Source organism: Phocoena phocoena, chromosome 3, assembly GCF_963924675.1.
Source record: "Phocoena phocoena chromosome 3, mPhoPho1.1, whole genome shotgun sequence".
In the NCBI taxonomy this organism is placed as follows: Eukaryota; Metazoa; Chordata; class Mammalia; order Artiodactyla; family Phocoenidae; genus Phocoena; species Phocoena phocoena.
Window position 1 is genome coordinate 126835330 of NC_089221.1, and position 21638 is coordinate 126856967.

Genomic DNA, 21638 nt, shown 5'->3' on the forward strand with positions numbered 1-21638 from the left:
AAATAAATATCCAGAAACCGTCAACTGTTGTCATTCTGCTTGTTTTGCAGCTTATAGGGAGTTGACAAAGTACTTTAACACCCATTGTTTTACTTGATCCCCTCCAGGACTCTGAGTGTGGGGCCATTAATTACCCTTGGAAAGGTAAGAACGTCAATTAAGTGATTTGTCCCCAGTGGTAAGGGACAGCACCAGGATTAGAACCCAGGTGTTCTGATTCTGATATGGCTTGTGACTTTGGAAGTTCTGAATCTGGTGGGTGACAGAATCTGAGGCTCATCTCAGGTTAAGAAAGGGAGTTCCTTAAACGACTGTGAAGAAGTTCATGGGAAAGGGAAGAAAAGGAAGTTAACCATGTTGCTTCCTTCATCGGTTCTCTTCCACTCCCATCTATCCTATCGTCATCTGTGGGCCTCCGCAGGCAGTACAAGAGGAAAAGTGAACAAATTAACATATACTCTATATCGGATAGTGCCCAGTTCGTGGCAGATAATTAAATCAAGAGTACCTGCTAGGAAGTGACTAGCAGGAAGTCGCTGAGGAAAGGGCAGTTGGGGGTTTAGCCTGAGACCTGAGAGACAAGTAGAAACCAGGTACTGGAACAAGTTTTCAGGTCCGGAAAGAGAACAAGCTTGGCAAGCAAAGGAGGCCAGGATGGGTGGGAGAGGGCTGAGGGAGGGAGAGATGCCACGTGAGGAGCGTGAGGCGTAATGGGCCGGGGCCCAGAGCATTCAGGGCTTGGGGGCATAGGGAGAAATTTGATATTATCTGTAAATGTCAAGGAAAGCCACTGAGGATTTTAACCGAGGATTGGAATTTCATATTTATTTTTATATTTTCTTTTACATCTTAAAAAGAGCCTCTGGCTATTGGGAACTTTGGTGGAAAGTAAGTTACACTGGGGCAAGAGCCCCTCTAACTTTCTAGCAGACCTTTTCCCATTCAGGGCCTCCATTTCTCTATCAATAAAGGAGGGTGGGTGGGAACGCGGGTCCTAAGGAATCGAAGATGAAGACGATACCCCTCGCAAACAAAGAGCAGTTTACAGCCCTCGTTAGATCATTTCCGCGTTTCCCTTGATACTGATTCCTCGCAATACCCTCGGGGTTAAGGCAGAGAACCAGCAATCTGCCTACTTCGAAGATGATTCATCGCCGTACAAAGGTCAGGAGGAATCTCCGTAAGGGACGCGTGGCTCCGTCTGTACAGGGCAGCCAATCGCAAGGAGGAAAGCGGCCAGGGGGCAGCACCCTTGCCTGTCCTGGCCGCGTCATTGGCTGACAGCCGCGTCGTTCTTCCGCGGTGCCACGTGACTGTGCATACTGAACTTTCGCGGTTAGAGTCGCCTTCAGCACCTCCCCGCAGGTTCCTTCTCGCAGCTCCCCTGGGCCCCGCCTCCTCCAGGGGCCGGACGATGGGCGGGCAAGGGGGCTGGGGGGTTAAAGGGAGGCCGGCCCGGGAGTGGTCTGCCTCTGCCCGCGCCACCCTGTCCCCTCAGCCCCGCAGCGGCAGAGGACGCGCCTTGGATCCAGGTCGCACGGGGCGGCCCAGACTCCAGAGGTGAGGAGAGGGGAGGGACTCGAGACGCGGGGGAGACAGCGGTGCCGGCCTTCCCGTGGTCAGCGGGCCCCTCTTGGGGTCGTCCTCGCCTCTGACCCGGGTGTGGTGGGAGGAAGCGCGCACCAACGGTAGCCGTGGGCGGTCGTAGCTGGGCCGTGCGAGGTGGGTGTGCGTAGGAGTTATTTCCTCTGTCGGCAGGAGCGGAGGCAGGGCCAGCGTCAAAGCCCCATTCCCCCAACCCGGGTGATCCCGACCCAACTCCGACGGCAGAGGGCTGCCCACCCTCCACCCAACACTTCGCGCCGGGTGCCCCGCACCCCGCTGGTAACGGTGCGGCTCTTCCGCCAGAGTCCTCGTAGCGCCTTCTCGAACCCAGATATCTGGCAGCAGGACCAAGGAGATAAGAGCCGCCACCACCACCTTAGACTGATGGGGGAACTGAGGCTTGGGCAGGAGAGAGGACTTGATTACCTTGGTTTTTTAAACCACACACCTGGTTAAGTACAAATCAGGACCTTTAGTTTTTCAAGACTCATAGACTTAAGTTGAAATTCTTTCACTGGATAGATGGAGACACTGAAAGGACACAGAGGGACAGAGCGTTGCCGAAAATTACACAGCAAGTCATTTGCAGAACTAGGACTTGTACCCAGCTTTACCAAACTCATAGACTATTAGGCTGGGCCCTTCCTTGCACAGATTGGGGATCACGATGAGTTAGACGCATTCAGGACTTAAACTCCTTTCTGGCACTCATTCTAGTACCTTTTTCCTCCTTGTCCCTGAGGCTTTTTATGTGAAATCTGGAACTAATGTGATATCCAGTATTGGGTTAAGCAGAAGTTCTTGTCTTTGAAAGTTGAGTCAAGAAGAAATGGAGGGGGCTTCCCCGGTGGCGCAGTGGTTGAGAGTCCGCCTGCCGATGCAGGGGACGCGGGTTCGTGCCCCGGTCCGGGAAGATCCCACATGCCGCGGAGCGGCTGGGCCCGTGAGCCATGGCCGCTGAGCCTGCGCGTCCGGAGCCTGTGCTCCGCAACGGGAGAGGCCACAACAGTGAGAGGCCCGCGCGTACCTCAAAAAAAAAAAAAAAAAGAAGAAATGGCGGGCCAAAGCTGTTGGCAAGAAATAAGCCCCCTTTTTTTTTCTTCAGTAATCTCAAGGGACGGAGACTAGTGCCAGGCGCTGTGCTAGGTACTTTACTTGGGTTAGTTTTAAAACAGCACTGCAAGTTGAGTAATGTTATCCCCATTTTACAGGTGAGAAATTAACGCTGAGTAAAATGAAATTTTTCAGTCAGTGCCATACAGCTGTTGAACAGTTTAGCTGGGATCTGAATAGAGATCTGTCTGACTCCAGAACATACCTAGTGATTCTCCAAATAGGCCCTCAGCCCACTGACTCAGAATCACCCAGGGAGCAGTCTTGGATCTCATCCCTGGATTTGTCTGAGAATCTGCATTTTAACAGATCTTCATGTTTGATATCATTGTATTGTACTATAATTTGCTGCCTCCTGGAGGAAGATCTAGAGATGACCTATTCAGGGATTTGGTGACTAGATTAGATTCACTAGGGATCATTTTATGCATTGATATTACTTTTAATGATTATAAACCCCCAGGTAGATGATTGCCAGACTAATTTCTTTCTCTTTTTTTTTAATATTTTTTTTGGTTTATTTGTTTTTATAAATTTATTTATTTTTGGCTGTGTTGGGTCTTTGGTGCTGTGCGCAGGCTTTCTCTAGTTGAGGTGAGCGGGGGCTACTCTTTGTTGTGGTGCGCAGGCTCCTCATTGCGGTGGCTTCTCTTGTTGCGGAGCACGGGCTCTAGGTGTGCAGGCTTCAGTAGTTGTGGCATGTGGGCTCAGTAGTTGTGGCTTGCGGGCTCTAGAGCACAGGCTCAGTAGTTGTGGTACACGGGCTTAGTTGCTCTGCGGAATGTGGGATCTTCCCAGGCCAGGGCTTGAACCTGTGTCCCTTGCATTGGCAGGCAGATTCTTAACCACGGCGCCCCCAGGGAAGCCCCAGACTAATTTCTTGACACAAACTTGGTTATGGTGTATGGGGGTGGAGGGGGAGGAGTAACTGATTTTTCTTCACCACATAGCTCTTTTCTTTTTAAAGATTTTTTAAATATATATTTAAAAATTTTATTCTTTCTTTTTTTTTTTTTTTTTTTTGTGGCTGCGTTGGGTCTTTGTTGCTGCGCGCGGGCGTTCTCGAGTTGCGGTGAGCAGGGGCTACTCTTCATTGCGGTGCACCGGCTTTTCACTGCGGTGGCTTCTCTCGTTGTGGAGCACGGGCTCTAGGTGCACAGGCTTCAGTAGTTGTGGCTCGCGGGCTCTAGAGCGCAGGTTCAGTAGTTGTGGTGCACGGACTTAGCTGCTCTGCGGCATGTGGGATCTTTCCTGACCAGGGCTCAAACCCAAGTCTCCTGCATTGGCAGGCGGATTCTTTCTTTCTTTCTCTCCCTTCTTTCCTCCCTCCCTCCCTCCCATCCTTGGGTGTTCGTTGCTGTGTGTGGGCTTTTCTCTAGTTGCAATGAGTGGGGGCTACTCTTTGCTGTGGTGCTGGACTTCTCATTGCAGTGGCTTCTCTTGTTGTGGAGCATGGACTCTAGGCACGTGGGCTTCAGTAGTTGTGGCATGCGGGCTCAGTAGTTGTGGCTCGCAGGTTCTAGAGCACAGGCTCAGTAGTTGTGACACGGTCTTAGTTTCTCCACAGCATGTGGGATCTTCCCGGACCAGGGATCGAACCTGTGTCCCCTGCATTGGCAAGTGGATTCTTAACCACTGCACCGCCAGGGAAGCCCTTTACCACATAGCTCTTAAACTGTTATTCGTCCGTTCACTCAACAAATATTTGTTAAGCACTTATTAGGTGCTCTACATGTTTCAAGGTACTGGGAATACAACTATGAACTGTATTAAATATTAAAATTAATAATAGGCTCAGAAATGAGGTGAGCACTTGGCCATAAAATTATTGCTTTGAACTAGCTCCTAAGAGCTCTTAGCAAGGAAATAAATTTGGGGGTCGTGTGGTATTTTAGAAGAGATCTAAGCTTGGAAATTGGAAGATGAGGACTGAGAATCTGGTCCTACCAGTTGAGCAAGTGACTAAACTTTGATGTTTTTCATACTGGAAAATAGGAATTCATACTCTGATTCTCAGATTTACTAAGGAGGCAAGTGGGAGATGTAGATGAAATCTTTTTTAAAATTTTATTAAAATTTTTTTTCTTTTTTTCTTTATCTTTTTGGTTTTTTTATTTAGATGAAATCTTTTTGAAAGCAGTGAATTACTATGCAAGAAACTATTTAATTATTTTACCATGGTTTTACATTAAGCTATTTTCCTCTTGGGTATTTTATTATTTTGTCTTATATTGGGCTTTATACAAGAAAAAATATATCGTAGTGCTTTTACTACTGATATAAGCCTTGTGGTAGTTCTTCTTTTTGCATCACAGAAATAAATGGGCGTTGTTAATCATTTGTGATAACTGGAAAACAAGGAATATTTTTTTGGCTTCATTATATTAACTTGAAACTTCACCTGTTTGTTCATTTCAATAAACATAGATCTGTAACCATACATAGCAAGTGGGAGGCATTGTGTTAGGTTCTGGGTTATGTAGACACGAGGATGACTTGGTGTCTGCCCTAAAGTGGTACTCTCGTTTGAGACACATGTAAACTTGAGTTCTAAATAGCTATATGTCATGTGTTGGGGAAGCATAGCCTAAGAAGTTTCAGCCCCCTTCTCCTATGTCATTTGAGGTGGGACTTAAGAGATTAGAAAAAGGACCAAGATAGATGGAGATAGAAGGGAAAGACATCCCCAACTGAAGGAACAACATGAGCAAGGGTCCCAAAGGGCAAAGGATGCTTATTAGTATTTTCATGGACTGGTGATTGGAACACTGGTGCATGAAAAGAAGCAAGAGAAAGGCAGTTGCAGGCTCATTCACAGAGAGAAGACTATACTAAAGTTATTTGACTATATTTCAGTAGGAGGTGGAGAGCCATTGCAGATTTTTGAAGAGTGTATCCAAATGGTTTGATGCCATGTTGTTACAGAATGCTTCTTTTGAAGAAGAAGCATCATGGGATGGTGGTTAAAAACATTGGTTCAATTCAGTGTTTAAGGCTGAAGTATGTCGTCAACTTTCAAATAGTTGAGGGAAAAAAAAAAACCCCAAACAAACCAACCTGAGTGTATGAAGAGTGCAGAAGTAGTGCAGATGTAGCAAAACATTAACAATTGGTATATTGTTAAATGGGTGAATTGTGAATAAGTGTTCCATGTATCATTCTTTCAACTTTTCTGAATATTTGAAAAGCTTCAAAATAAGCAGTCCAGAGACAGAGAGTAGGTTTGAATCAGACAGGTCTTGATTCTCATCATGGTTCTACTGCTTATAAGCTGTGTGAGTACTGGAAAATTATTTCCGAACTATATAGTCCACACCTATTCCAGCCTAGTTTAACTGGAATTTTCCACTTAGGAGAAGAGATTTTTTTGGTAGATGACTTGTTCACATTAATATTAGGTTAATGCTAAGACTTCTCGGGACTTCCCTGGTGGTGCAGTGGTTAAGAATCCGCCTGCCAATGCAGGGGACACAGGTTCGAGCCCTGGTCCGGGAAGATCCCACATGCTGCAGAGCAGTTAAGCCCGTGTACTACATCTACTGAGCCCGCCTGCCACAACTACTGAAGCCCGCGCGCCTAGAGCCTGTGCTCCGCAGCAAGAGAAACCACCGCAATGAGAAGCCTGTGCACCGCAACGGAGAGCAGCCCCTTCTCTCTGCAACTAGAGAAAGCCTGCGCGCAGCAACAAAGACCCAGTGCAGCCAAAAAAAAAAAAAAACTTCTCAAGTTTTCCGCAAACCTTAGATTGAGGTTATTTTATATAGTAGCTGTTTATATCCCCTTCTCTGTCTTCTTTTGGATTATTTAGTATTTTCTGTAATTCCATTTTATCTCCATTGTTTATTAGCCATAACTCTTCGTTATTAATGGGATTGCATTAGAATTTATAGTATGCATCTTTTTAAAAATTTATTTATTTATTTGTGGCTGCGTTGGGTATTCATTGCTGCATGCAGGCTTTCTCTAGTTGCAGCGAGCAGAGGCTGCTCTTCGTTGTGGTGCGCGGGCTTCTCATTGTGGTGGCTTCTCTTGCGGAACACAGGCTCTAGGCACGTGGACTTCAGTAGTTGTGGCATGCAGGCTCAGTAGTTGTAGCTCACAGGCTCCGTAGTTGTAGCGCTTGGGCTTAGTTGCTCCGTGGCATGTGGGATCTTCCCCGACCAGGGCTCGAACCCGTGTCCCCTGCATTGGCAGGCGGATTCTTAACCACTGCACCACCAGGGAAGTCCCAATATAGTATGCATCTTTAACTATCATAGTTTGCCTTCAAGTGACATTATACCATTTCATGTATAGTGTAAGAACCTTGCAATACTATGCTTTCTCTCCTGGCTTTCTGTATGTTAAAATATATATATAACATAACATTGGCCATTTTAACCATTTTAAAGGTACAGTTCAGTAGCATTAAGTACATTCTCAATGTTTTGTAACCATCACTGCTATCTATTCCCAAAACTTGAAACAGCAAGTCTATAACAATTAGGCAATAACTCTCCATTCCTCCTGGTCCCTGGTAACCTCTAATCTATTTTCTGTCTCTATGAATTTGCCTATTCTAGATATTTAATATAAGTGGAATTATATAATATTTGTCCTTTTGTGTCTGGCTTCTTTCACTCATCAGTGTTGTAGATGAAGAGTATCAGAACTTCATTTCTTTTATTTATGTATTTTTAAATATTTATTTATTTGGCTGCGTTGGGTCTTTAGTTGTGGCATGCGGGATCTTTTTTAGTTGCGGCCTGTGGGATCTAGTTCCTTGACCAGGGATTGAACCCGGACCCCCTGCATTGGGAGCATGGAGTCTTAACCACTGGACCACCAGGGAAATCCCTGAACTTCATTTCTTTCAAATGGCTAAATAATATTTCATTGTGTGGCTTAGACCATAATTTTTTTTCCATTCATCTGTTGATGGATACTTGGGTTGTTTCCACCTTTTGACTATTGTGAATAACACTATTATGAACGTTTGTGTACAAGTATTTGTTTGATCCCTGTTTTCAGTTCTTTTGAGGGTATACCTAAGAGTGTAATTGCTGGGTCATATAGTAATTCCGTTTAACAGTTTGAGGAACTACCGAACTGTTTTCTACAGTGTTTGTACCATTTTACATTCCCAGCGCAATGTATTAATTATCTTTCAAAAGTCAGTTAATTCTTTTTGAAAAAAAATTTTTTTTTGTTAAAATAACTTTTAAAAATAGAAACCACTCTATGCATCAACAGAAGACTTACTAAGTGCCTCCTGGGTGCCCAGTTCTATGCAGGGTGCTGTGAGAGTTCACAAAAAGCAGAAAATATCTCCTTGAATAATTTTTAATCTAGTTGGGAAGATAAAGCATACATTCATCTGACATTTATTGAGCATCTAAACAATGGGAATTCAGAGAAAAATGAGATACTATTTATGTGCTGATGACCTATATGCTCTTCCCTTCCCCATTTATTTTTTCAATTTTGGCTTCTCTCCTATGCTTGACACCCCCATTTCTAATTGCCTACTGGACATTCTCATTTGGATATCTAATAGAAATCTCAAACCTATGAAATATAAGTCAAACTTTTTGTTGCTTCTTATCTTTCCATTTCCTCCTCCATATTCTCATGCACTATCCTTTTGTGTGGTCCACCTAACAGAATTCATGTTAGACGTGTCCATCTCCTTTAAGCACCATCTTGTGTCTAATTGCACCACTGAAATGTCAAACCTCCGTTCCTGCCCTGTCTTGGAATTTATGCCTTTGTCAGCTATAGTTTACAGGATGAAGTCCAGGCTGACAAGGGATTACATAAGAAACTGGTCTTTCACTCGGTCTTTTTTTTTTTTTTTTAATTTTATTTTTGGCTGCGTTGGGTCTTCATTGCAGCATGCAGGCTCTCTTTAGTTGCGGCGAGTGGGGGCTACTCTTTGTTGCGGTGAGTGGGCTTCTCATTGCGGTGGCTTCTCTTGCTGCGGAGCACAGGCTCTAGGCACGCGGGCTTCAGTAGTTGCAGCATGCGGGCTCAGTAGTTGCCGCATGTGGGCTCAGTAGTTGCAGCACACGGGCTCTAGGGTGCAGGCTCAGTAGTTGTGGCGCACAGGCTTAGTTGCTCCACAGCAAGTGGGGTCTTCCCAGACCAGGGATTGAATCCGTGTCCCCTGCATTGGCAGGTGGATTCTTAACTACTGTGCCACCAGGGAAGTCCCTCACTCCAGTCTTACCTAATGCAGTTTTACCCCAGGAATCTGGCAATCTAGGTGACTTCTTCCTGGGTCTTGGGTTTTCCTGGGACCCTCCACTTGCCTGAGTTTCCTTTCTTTTCTTACTTTGCAACTTCCACACATTGGCCTACAGCCTATTCTCTGCTCTCTCAGAGTATGCCAAACCTCTGTTATGGCACTTAGAATGTTATAATTTATCTGTTTATAAATCTGTCTTAACCCACTGATTGTGGGTAGAAACTGAGTTTCTTATTCATTTTCGTAAGAATTTACTGATCTCCTACTATGTGCTAAGCATTGTTCTTGGTACTGGGGATACAGTAGATATGAGAAAGACTATAAATAATAGTTTTTAAAAAGTTTAAATACATAATATAATTTTCAAAAGTCTCTATGAAAATGCTGTGAAGAAAATAAAGCTAGATGAGGGTTTAGGGAATGATGGAGTGGCAGTATTATTTTATTTGGGATGGTCAAGGAAGGCCATTGTATGGAGAGGATATATAAGCTGAGGCATGAAGGATGAGAAAAGGCCTGCAGAGATCTGAGGGTGTGATTGTTCCAGGCAGAGAACTTGAGCAAGTGCAAAGACCCTAAGAAGGGAATCAACTTGCCATGTTCCAGGAACAGCAAGAAGGCCAGTAGGAAATGAGGGTGGAGAGGTGGGCAGGGTTCAGGTATTATAAGCTATTGGAGTAGCCCATGTGAGATCTGATGGTGGAGGGTAGTGAGAAGTGATTGGATTCCAGATACTCTGGGCAGTGGGGAGAGGATGGATTTATTACTCAAGGCAGGGAAGACAGGACTTACTGATGGACTGTATGTGGGAGTCGGGTGGGGATAAGGAAAAGAAGTATTGACTCCTAGATTTGTAGTCTAGGTTCTGATGCATTGTGTCTAGCACAGTGGTTAGCTTACAGTAATAAGCAGGCCAGTACCCAGTCTCTAGGAGCTCACATAGAAAGTTAACCAATCCATCCTTGGAAGGCTTGTTGGCACTTCACGGAACAAAGATGGGTCTGAATTTTCATTTCTGGCGGGGGGCAGTCCACTCACAGTATTAACTTCCTAGTCTAGGGCGAAGGAACAGTGGCCTGGGCTCCAGCTGTCCTGGTTGCAAGCACCTGTAAGTGGGATGGAGATGGATACAGAAGCCTTTGCTCATCCTTAGCTTCCCGGGCCTTACAATGCTGTTATCTTCCCTGAACTTGTCTGACAACAGTGAGTTGGAGGATCAGATGGAACAGTGTAAATGGAGACTCTGTCTTGGTTTTACCTGTTTATGGTTTAGTTTAGTTTTTTTTCTAAAATAATCTTAGGGACTTCCCTGGTGGCGCAGTGGTTAAGAATCCACCTGCCAATGCAGGGGATACAGGTTCGATCCCTGTTCCGGGAAGATCCCACATGCCGCAGAGCAACTAAGCCCGTGCACCACAACTACTGAGCTTGCACTTTAGAGCCCACGAGCCACAACTACTGAAGCCTGCGCACCTAGAGCCTGTGCTCCACAGCAAGAGAAGTCACTACAGTGAGAGAAACCCGCGCACCTCAATGAAGTGTAGCCCCCGCTCGCTGCAACTAGAGAAAGCCCGCGTGCAGCAACGAAGACCCAATGCAGCCAAAAATAAATAAATAAAAAAATTTATAAAAATAAAAAAAAATCTTAAGCTAATTTTTTTTTAAATTTTTATTCATAAAGGGCAAAAAAGGAAAATATTACTTGCTTGCTTGAAAAAGAATTGAATAACATAACAGACCAGAAGATGTAATAAGATAATTATTGTCAAATGAGTGATACAGTAAGTGATTTTCTCGAAAACCTTCAGCGCCTATGCACTGTCTGCAGGTGAAAGTCTGCCTTTCTTAACCTGGCATAAAAGCCTTCCAGAATCTCCCCTAGGCACCTTTGCCACTTTCTCTCTCATTGATCTTCCATATGCATCTGGTGCTCTAAACGTATCATACTATTTCTCATTCTTTCCCTCCAACCCCAGAACTATTGCTAGTTGTGTTTTCTTTTCCCTCATCCGTTTTCCAAGTCCTTCCCTCATTCTTTCATCTCCGACCCAGACTTCAGATCCCAGGTGAGATATGTTGTTCCCTGGAAGCCTTTCTAAACTGCTCTGTCTCTTGCAGATTTCTTCCCTGCTTAGATGCTCTGATCCTAGTAGTTGGCAGCTTCAGTTCTATGTAGCAGGGAGTTGTGGCATACATACACAGAGCAGAGCATGAATATGGAATCGTTATGTTTCAGAGGCAGACTTTACCAATCTCTGAACACTGTTGCCTTCCAAAAAGGCATTTCAGTTTCACAAATTGCAAAACTGTTTCATATGCATTATTGGTTAAAATTATATGCTGTAATTACTTACCAAAAGTAGACATTGTTTCTCTTATATCTGCAAAATTTCCAAAAGAAGTTGGCTGACCGCTGTCAGGCTTACATAGAAGGGATATCCCTCTCTTTTAGTTCAGTTCTCTTAGACTCTCCGTAATTCACACGGGAAACAGTGCCAGTGCTGCTGTTTAGTCACCAGGATAAGACAGCTTTCTAAGCAGTCACACTGCATGTGCCTAATTAAAGAAAAAAGTACAGAAATGTTTTTCCTTTTTGTGTTGCCTGCACTGCCATTATACTTTAATATATGAATATGTAAATGTATTTTTCAAATGTTTTGTTGATTTTTTTCCTCCAGTTCCTGCAATGTAATGTGGAAGGTTCAAGTGTTTTCTTCTTGAACCTTTCTCTTCTTCACTCTCAATTATCAATGTTGATAAAGGGAGAAACTACCCTAGATGATACAGGAGAATCCTATTTTACTGAATTTCATGGAATATGTAGTATGTATTCCAACTTTCTGAAAATGGGAGTCTGGCTATAGACTGTATTTCAAGGATAAACACTGTAACTTCATTTTTCATGAAGCAATTGGTGAGTACTGTAATTGAAAGCAGTAACAGGCTTGGGGGAATGAGAGGATTTTTGTGCAAAAAGGGATACTTGAAAAATTTGTTCCAGAGTAGATATTTCCACCTGAAAATAAATATTGCTTTGCATCCTACTTTTTCTGTATTTCAGTTATTTGGTTAGCAAATATTTTTCATTTCTATTTTTGAAAGCATGTACTTGGACACTTCAGGGGGTACAAAGATGAAACAGAATGGAGCTTGCTCTCAAGGAGCTTAATTTGTATGGAGGTCATACCTACAATTTAGTTTAAGATAATTTTTAATGTAGTTTTATATTGTTTGGGGTTTTAAAGTAGCCTTGAAAAAAGGGAAAAAAAGTAGTTTTGAGGAGAATTTTAAGGAGTGACTAGGATCAGTAAAAGACTATAGATGGTTTTTGGATTCAGACTGATGGCTAAATCATTTCCACTTCTAGGACTGTTTGTGAGTGAATACCTAATTTTTTGAGAGCTGGAGATGGAAAAGGACTATGGCCATGAGTATAGAGAAAGGAGAGTTGGGCACAAGTTTGTAGATGTCAGTGCCAGGTCATTTTGGGTAGCAGGTAGGGGAAACTGGGATGTGTAGGATAACTGAATTTCAAAGTGTTTAGAAGTACCTGAAGTTAGAGAAAGCTAATTAGGTAGGTGATAGGAATAGTAACATGCTCAAAAAAAGAGCTATTCTTGGAGTCTTAAAATCTGGATTTTATTATCTGGCTCAGTCACTTACACAAGCTAAATGAATTACTAAATTGGTAAAGACATTTCACTTTATTATGATCTATCTATATCTTTATATTTAATGTGGGTTTCTTATAGACAGCATATAGTTGGGTCTTATTTTTTAAATCTTATCTGGCAATCTGTTTAATTGGCATGTTTAGACTATTCACATTTTTAAAATATTTTATTTTTGGCTGCGTTGGGTTTTTGTTGCTGTGCAAGGGCTTTCTCTAGTTGCGGTGAGCAGGGGCTACTCTTCGTTGCAGTGCACGGGCTTCTCATTGCGGTGGCTTCTCTTGTTGCGGAGCACGGGCTCTAGGCACGCAGGTTTCAGTAGTTGCAGCACGCGGGCTTCAGTAGTTGTGGCTCGCGGGCTCTAGAGCGCAGGCTCGGTAGTTGCAGCGCACGGGCTTAGTTGCTCCCTGGCATGTGGGATCTTCCCGGACCAGGGATCGAACCCGTGTCCCCTGCATTGGCAGGCGAATTCCCAACCACCACACCACCAGGGAAGCCCCGACTATTCACATTTAATGTGGGTTTTTTTAATATGTTTGGATTAAATTCTACCATCTTGCTAGCTGTTTTCAATGTGTTCTGTTTTGGGTCTCATTCTTCTTTTGGGTTAATTGAGAGTTTTTTATGATTCTATTTTGTCTCCACAATTAGCTTATCATTTATATCTTAAAACATTTATTGGTTACCCTTGAGTTTACAATGTACATCTTTAATCAGAGCCTACCTTCAAATAGTATTTTTTTTTTAAACATCTTTATTGGGGTATAATTGCTTTACAATGGTGTGTTAGTTTCTGCTTTATAACAAAGTGAATCAGTTATACATATACATATGTTCCCATATGTCTTCCCTCTTGCATCTCCCTCCCTCCCACTCTCCCTATCCCACCCCTCCAGGCTGTCACAAAGCACCGAGCTAATATCCCTGTGCCTTGCGGCTGCTTCCCTCTAGCTATCTACCTTACTACGTTTGTTAGTGTGTATATGTCCATGACTCTCTCTTGCCCTGTCAAAGCTCACCCTTCCCCCTCCCCATATCCTCAAGTCCGTTCTCCAGTAGGTCTGCATCTTTATTCCTGTCTTACCCCTAGGTTCTTCATGACATTTTTTCCCCCTTAAATTCCATATATATGTGTTAGCATACGGTATTTGTCTTTTTCTTTCTGACTTACTTCACTCTGTATGACAGACTCTAGGTCTATCCATCTCATTACAAATAGCTCAATTTCATTTCTTTTTAAGGCTGAGTAATATTCCATTGTATATATGTGCCACATCTTCTTTATCCATTCATCCGATGATGGGCGCTTAGGTTGTTTCCATCTCCGGGCTATTGTAAATAGAGCTGCAATGAACATTTTGGTACATGACTCTTTTTGAATTTTGGTTTTCTCAGGGTATATGCCCAGTCAAATAGTATTATATTACTTCATATATAGTATAAGACCTTACAATTCTTAATTCCCCCTACCATTCTTTATGCTCTTGTTTTGTGCATTTTATTTTGCATGTGCTGTAAAAATGCATTTCTATTTTTGAGTTAGACAGTTATTTTTTTAGAGCAATTAAAGATTTTTTTAGTTAAAAATAAATATTGTTTTCATTTGTTCCATTTCTTAGACTTTATTTGTTGTGTACTGTGTAGACCTGAGTTTTTGTCTGGGGTGTGTGTGTGTGTGTGTGTGTGTGTGTGTGTGTGTGTAGTAGTGCTGGTCTGCTGGCAATAAATTCTCTTAGTGTTGGTCTGAGAAAGTTTTTATTTCTTCTTCATCCTTCAAAAAATATTTTCTCTGGGGATGGAATTCTGGGTTGACAGTTATATTTCTGTGATAAAGGTATCACTCCATCTTCTGGCTTGTATGGTTTCCAATAAGAAGTCTGCTGTAATTCATATCTTTGTTCCTGTGTATGTAGTGTGTTTTTTCTTTTTTTTCCTTTGGCTGTCTTTAGAATTTTATCTTTGTCTTTTGTTTTCAGCAGTTTGAATATGATATGTGTAGGTGTGTGGTGCTGTATTGTTTGGTTTGGTTTTGTATTTGTCCTTCTTGGTATTCTCAGAGATTCTTGGATCTATAGTTTGGTATCTGTCATTAATTTTGGAAAATTCTTGGCTATTATGTCTTCAAATATTCCTTCCACCCATTCTCTGTCTTCGCTTTTTGGGATTCTAATTATGCATAAGTTAGTTTGTTTAATACATCCCACAGCTCTTGGATTTTCTCTTAAATTATTATTTTTCATTTTTTTAAAATTGTTTTTCTGTTTTAGTTTGGGTAATGTCTATCGACCTATCTTCAATTTCATTGATTCTCTCTTTGGCTCTGTCAGGTTTGATGGTCCTGTCAGAGGCATTCTTTATCTCTGTTACCACGTTTCTCACTTTTAGTATTACATTTCAGTTCTTTCTTACAGTTTCCATCATCCTGTTGCACTTTCTAGTATTAATTTTTATCTTTTTACTTTCCAGCTAGCTGCCATATAGGGTGAGATTTGAATTTTGTTAGTTTTTTCTTATGCCTCTTTTAGGTTTGGAAAAGCGTTTTGGCCCAGAACTCACTAAGAACTATTCCAAAATAGAAGGACATAAGGAATGCACTCAAACTAGATTGGCGTGAAAGTAGGAAGTGAGAAGAGAGTTATAGACCAGTTGCACTGAGGAATGAAGAGCTGCTGTGTGTATTCACCAATCTGATTGACTTACCCAGGGTAAGTGGTCATCTAAATCTAAATGTTCTTTTCTTCCTTATCTATTTAACAAGACCATCAGTGTAACTACTGTTTTACTCTTGTTCAGTGGGATGACCAGCTATAGCCCTTTTATCCTAAACAAAATTAATGTGGGTTACTTTTACAAATATTGTGTTCTTGAATGGGTCATGGGTCCTGGATTATGAGACCTAGGCAACATTAGGCTTATAGAACCTCACAAGAGCCTATCCTTCTGTCAGTTCTGAGGCAGGAAACTACCCGAGTCCTTTGTCTAATATATTTTATCTCTTATTGGCCACAGTCATAAATTTGTTTATTCATTTATTATTTCCTTCATTCAAATATTTTGTAAGCCTGATACCTCAGAGTTACCGTACGTTGTCGATGATTACAATGATGAACAAGATGTCCTTTCCTCCAGGACCTGGAGAGACTCTTCCTTAACTAATACAAAAGTATGATTAGTACTGTAACAGAGGCGTGAAGTACTATGGGACACAGATTCATTTGGGCTGGGGTCAGTGCTTTGAAGAAGAGAGAGCATTTTAACTGGGTTTTAAAAATGATTGGGGTCTTGATAGAGAGTTGGATGGCCATTCTAAACTAAGCAAACAGCCAACACAAAGCCACTGATTTGTGAAGTGTTTGGCAGTTTACACTCTGTTCCTCTGAAGGTCTGTTTCTTTTTCCTTCTCTTTTACTCTTATTACAAGACTTATTTTTTGTTGTCCCTCCTCTCTTTTTGCTTATTTTTACCTTCTTTGTTTTCCTGTAGTTCTTAGCGGTAGGTCTTATGGCAGTAGTTTTATAGTTTAGGATCCGGAGATGCAGTATCACCTGGATCTCCTCCTAGTTGAAGTGTTGGGCAACATTATTCCTCTATTCAGCTTATGTTTTAGAGTGTATACTTAGGATAGTAAAGCGAATCTTTCTTTGCATGAATATAGATCCTGCCCTTAGGGCAGATATGACTCTATACTAGAACAAAGTAGAATAGAACAAAACCTTTCAGAGATCAGACGCTTGCCCCATCAGCCTACTGCATGCTGTTGATGTTTCTTTCCTTCAGCAGTCGCTTATCAGCTTCTCTCTTTTCTTTGCTACCAAACCAGAGCATGTTGTTCAAAGACACAAATGCATTCTGTGCTAGTTTTTTTTTTTTTTCTCAAAACATACCTTTACTCTGTCACTCACATTTTCTTTCTGTTTATTTTCAACAACTAGTAGGTTATCTTAAAAAGGACCCACCCCCTGAAAAAACAAAAACAAAAAAACCATCTTCCTTGTTTCAGGGACTTTTGCAGGTAAGGTAGGTGTCAAGGTTTGAGACCAGATCCTCTTCTGCAGTATTCATGGACGTGAAAAATCTGAAAATAAGACTGTTAGTAGCATATAGAAAGGAGGAGACAGGCTACCCCAGTACCGTTTCTGGGGAAAAAAATTTCAGGAGGAGCCAGGCAGAGATGGAGAAGAATCCTTGATAGTTTATACTTTTGGGAAGTCCTGTGCTCAGTGACTTATTTGCTTTAACTTGGTCTGATTCTTTTTTCCTGGATCAAGACAAATGAGGCTCAACTAAGGAAAGTGAATATAAGATACTACCCCCAAGTGAACTCCTCTTAACTCTCATGAATGACAAGTAGGACTGTTAAAATGTGTGAGTACTGAGAATTACTTAATCAGTTAACCCTCGTATTTTCTCTGGAGTAGGAGGCTGAAACATCTATCTCCAGAAATGTCTTTGAAAAATAAAGAGCAAGATGGCCAATACAGTCCTCCATCTAGGATCCATCTGGAGCATGAAGAGGAATCATGTAATGACTTCCAGCAATTTGAGACCAATGATCAATGCAGACCTCATGCTAGGATCCATTTGGAGCCTCAAGAGAAACCGGATACTAACTTCAAGCAATTTGTCATCAAAAAACTAGAGAAGAGTTGCCAGTGCAGTTCAAACAAAGCCAGAAATATCATTTTCGGCTTCCTTCCTGTTTTGCAGTGGCTCCCAAAATATAATCTGAAGAAAAACATTTTAGGAGATGTGATGTCTGGCTTGATTGTGGGCATCTTATTGGTGCCCCAATCCATTGCTTATTCTCTCCTGGCTGGCCAAGAACCTGTCTATGGTCTGTACACATCTTTTTTTGCCAGCTTCATTTATTTCCTACTGGGTACCTCCCGTCACATTTCTGTGGGCATTTTTGGAGTACTGTGCCTTATGATTGGTGAAGTAGTTGACCGAGAACTATACAAAGCTGGCTATGACACTGCCCATGTTGCCGCTTCTTTAGGAGTGGTTTCAAATGAGAGCACATCATTAAGCCAGCCATCAGGCAAGATATGTGACAAAAGTTGCTATGCAATTATAGTTGGCAGCACTGTAACCTTTATGGCTGGAGTTTATCAGGTAAGAAACAGTGGAATAAGTGGTTGTTTCTGGCAAAAGAAATCACTATGCATGAGATCTCAGATCTGTAAGGGAACTTAGCAATCATAATAATTAAAGCTATCTTTTATTGAATGCTCAGGATATGGAAGAGGTAGAGCCAAAATTTAAACCCTGGTTTGACTCCACAGGTAAGATAAGGCTGCTTCTATTTTCTCAACCCTAGGCAGCCTCTTAACCCATGAATTTCAGTCAGCCAGAATTCAATTATTTGATTGTAAAAATTCAGACCAGAAAGGGACCTCAGACCACCTAGTACAACTTCTTAATTTTGTATGTCGAGAGCTATCAGATTTGCTTGAAGTTACTTGTGGTTGGTTATTGGCAGAGTCAGCACTAACAGGGAGGAGGGCAACAGAATGGGGGTTGGGAGAGGAAGAGTGCAAGAGTTTTTCAGACTACAGATGACTTCCCCCCTTGTTCTAGAATTGCTGCTCTAATGAGTGACTCTCACTAAAGATAGTAGTTTTCCTGGACTGCTGGGAAAGGAAGAAGTTGGGGACCACTATTTCATGCTATCAGCCAGGAGAAGGATTAGAAATGAAATTCTTTTGGGTCTCCCATAGAATCCACTAATCTGCCATTTTCATCATGCCTCTGCCTTTTGGCATTCAGGAGTCAGCGCCCACATTAAACCTCTTCTCTGTCACAGACATGTGGAACCAATGTAGGAGGGGGAAGAGTAGCTCACTTTACTAGGTGCTTGGATAGAAGGAGAGGGAGAAGGGACTGGTGTGCAGAAGAGTTGTGCTCCTCAGAGTTCATTTGTGCTTTTTTGTTAGTATGCCTCACCAAGAATGAGGAAGGGTGCAATAGAATTCTGAGGAATTATTGGGAAGAGGAAAAAGAAAGAAAATGTTATATCTTTGAGGATATAGAATTAACATGGGAGGCAGTATGGCATAAGCACATATGCACTGGATGAAAATAGTCTCTCAGTTTGAAGTTAGATTAAAGAATTCTATAATAATTTTTAAAGTGTGATTCTATTTTGATGTGAATCTAGTTTTTTGTTTTATCAGTTAAAACTTTACTTTTACAGTAATGATATGTAATTTAAAGAAAAATACATGTTTTTTAAATGAGAATTTTTCCAACTTGTGTTTTTATCATTTCTCATGGATCCTTGAGAAATTTTTTTCTTTTTCAAAGCGATCTGAACCTTATTCAAGTTTAAGAAACATTGTGCAAGAAGGTAGGAATCCTAAGCTCTTGTCTGGGCTAGTCAGTAAGGGCAAGTTGCTTAGCCCTCTGAGTGTCAGTAAAATGAGACCTCTCTTTGTAAAATGAGAGGACTGATAAATGATTGTGTTTTTTTTCTAGCTCTGACATTCTGTGGTGCTCTGACGGTATGTCTTCACACAAAGAGATACCAGGGGAATACAGGATTTAGAAGCTCTTTTCCATTTATATTTAACACCTGTATATCCTTCCTTCCAGGTAGCGATGGGCTTCTTTCAAGTGGGCTTTGTTTCAGTCTACCTCTCAGATGCCTTGCTGAGTGGATTTGTCACTGGTGCCTCCTTCACAGTTCTTACATCTCAGGCCAAGTATCTCCTTGGACTCAGCCTTCCTCGGAGTAGTGGTGTGGGATCACTCATCACTACTTGGATACATATCTTCAGAAACATCCATAAGACCAATATCTGTGATCTCATCACCAGCCTTTTGTGCCTTTTGGTTCTTTTGCCAACCAAAGAACTCAATGAGCGCCTCAAGTCCAAACTTAAGGCACCTATTCCTACTGAACTCTTTGTTGTTGTGGCAGCCACATTAGTCTCTCATTTTGGAAAACTAAATGAGAAATACAATACCAGTATTGCTGGACATATTCCCACTGGGTTTTTGCCACCCAAAGCACCGGACTGGAACTTAATTCCTAATGTGGCTGTAGATGCAATAGCTATTTCTATCATTGGGTTCGCTATTACTGTATCGCTTTCTGAGATGTTTGCCAAGAAACATGGCTACACAGTCAAAGCTAATCAGGAAATGTATGCCATCGGCTTTTGCAATATCATTCCTTCCTTCTTCCACTGCTTTGCTACTAGTGCAGCTCTTGCAAAGACATTGGTTAAAGAATCCACAGGCTGTCAAAGTCAGCTTTCTGGTGTGGTGACAGCTCTGGTTCTTTTGTTGGTCCTCTTGGTAATAGCTCCTTTATTCTATTCCCTTCAGAAAAGTGTCCTTGGTGTGATCACTATTGTGAATCTCCGGGGAGCCCTACGTAAATTTAAGGATCTGCCCGAGATGTGGAGGATTAGCAGAATGGATACAGTTATCTGGTTTGTTACTATGCTGTCCTCTGCACTGATAAGTACTGAAATAGGCCTGCTCGTTGGGGTTTGTTTTTCTCTGTTTTGTGTCATCCTCCGTACTCAGAAGCCAGAGACTTCATTGCTTGGTGTGGTGGAAGAGTCTGAAATCTTTGAATCCATGTCTGCCTACAAGAACCTTCAGGCTAAGTCAGGCATCAAGATTTTCCGCTTTGTAGCCCCTCTCTACTACATAAACAAAGAATATTTTAAATCTTCCTTATATAAAAAAACTCTCAACCCAGTCTTAGTAAAGGCAGCTCAGAAGAAGGCAGTAAAGAAAAAGATCAAAAAGGAAACAGCAACTCTCAGTGGAATCCGGGATGAAGTTTCAGTGCAACTTTCCCATGATCCCTTAGAGTTCCATACCATAGTGGTTGACTGTAGTGCAATACAATTTTTAGATACAGCAGGGATCCATACACTGAAAGAAGTTCGCAGAGATTATGAAGCCATTGGCATCCAGGTTCTGCTGGCTCAGTGCAATCCCTCTGTGAGGGATTCCCTGGCCCGGGGAGAGTACTGCAAAAAGGAAGAAGAAAACCTTCTGTTTTATAGTGTATATGAAGCAATGACTTTTGCAGAAGACTCTCAAAATCGGAAAGATATATATGTTCCCAATGGTCTGAGTTTTTCCAGTGATTGATTGAGAAAGTAAATAGAAGGAAGAACACTGTCTAGCCCCAGAGGTTAAAATTTCAAGTTTTTTAACATTTTATGCTGTGGAACTGGAAATTGTTGCACACTAGAAATCTTAACCTTTTGGCTCGACAGAGTTCTTCCTTTGAAACTGATGGCCTTTGTAGATACACGGATGCAGCAGAGCTTTTAGTTAGGCAGAATCAAAAAGAAGAAAAGATTGTGCTTTTAAGCTTTCTTGCAGATATGAGATATTCTTGGAATTAAATAAATATCTATTGAATTGAACTGTAAAGTAGCCCCAAAACTTAATTACCATCTTGTTTTAGGAGATTTGCATCTGGACTGTTCCTTCTCCAGGAGGTAAAGGGGTAAAGTTGGCATTTACATGAGAAGTGCTGGAGCCTGTTTGGCATGGCTCTTTGGAGAGGGAGTAGAAAGGAAGTAGGGAGAGAATGTTGTGTGTGCTCTCCTAACAGCAGGTCAAGAGGCTTCTGGGGTAACGGTAGTAACTAGACAAGCTTGTTCTCACTTGTAATTCTCTATTCCCTGTCTTTGCCCCCCAGATGGCAGTCGGATCTCTGGCTTTTAATAAGAAAGCACCATTCCTCTCGGGCACAATCTTATCAGGAGTCTGATGGCTGAGCAGGTTTGTGAAATCCTACCAGCCAGCCCCATATTATACAGAACGCTATTGGTGATACATTTGATGTTTTTAGTCAGCCTTTTTGTTTAGGGTAAGTAGGTAAGAAAAGAGCTCTTCATCATCAGCCAACATAATGAGAATCCTCTGTCTCTTCTGTGATCCCTATCTGTCCCTGTTTCTGAGTATTTCTCTACCATTAAGCTCTGTTTTAACTTTCAGTCATTTAGTGTGTTTCCCATGGAATCTGTCCTAAACTGCTATGTCTGATT

At 42.0% G+C, this 21638-nt stretch overlaps 1 protein-coding gene across 1 annotated transcript; it reads left to right on the top strand.

The window, feature by feature from the left end:
• The first annotated feature begins 1143 nt into the window (after positions 1-1143).
• Positions 1144-20730, top strand: SLC26A2 (solute carrier family 26 member 2). The gene is made up of 5 exons (XM_065873729.1): positions 1144-1180; positions 1499-1560; positions 1759-2003; positions 17034-17730; positions 19210-20730. The coding sequence occupies exons 1-5, from the start codon at positions 1144-1146 to the stop codon at positions 20728-20730; spliced, it is 2562 nt and encodes an 853-aa protein (XP_065729801.1).
• The last annotated feature ends 908 nt before the right edge of the window (positions 20731-21638 follow it).

Bases quoted from the DNA above. Each gene is read 5' to 3' on its own strand.
- SLC26A2 (XM_065873729.1), top strand. From the start codon at position 1,144: ATGATTCATCGCCGTACAAAGGTCAGGAGGAATCTCC. The intron at 1,181-1,498 runs GTAAGGGACGCG...CTGTCCCCTCAG, and splicing joins AAAGGTCAGGAGGAATCTCC to CCCCGCAGCGGCAGAGGACG. The intron at 1,561-1,758 runs GTGAGGAGAGGG...CTCTGTCGGCAG, and splicing joins GGGCGGCCCAGACTCCAGAG to GAGCGGAGGCAGGGCCAGCG.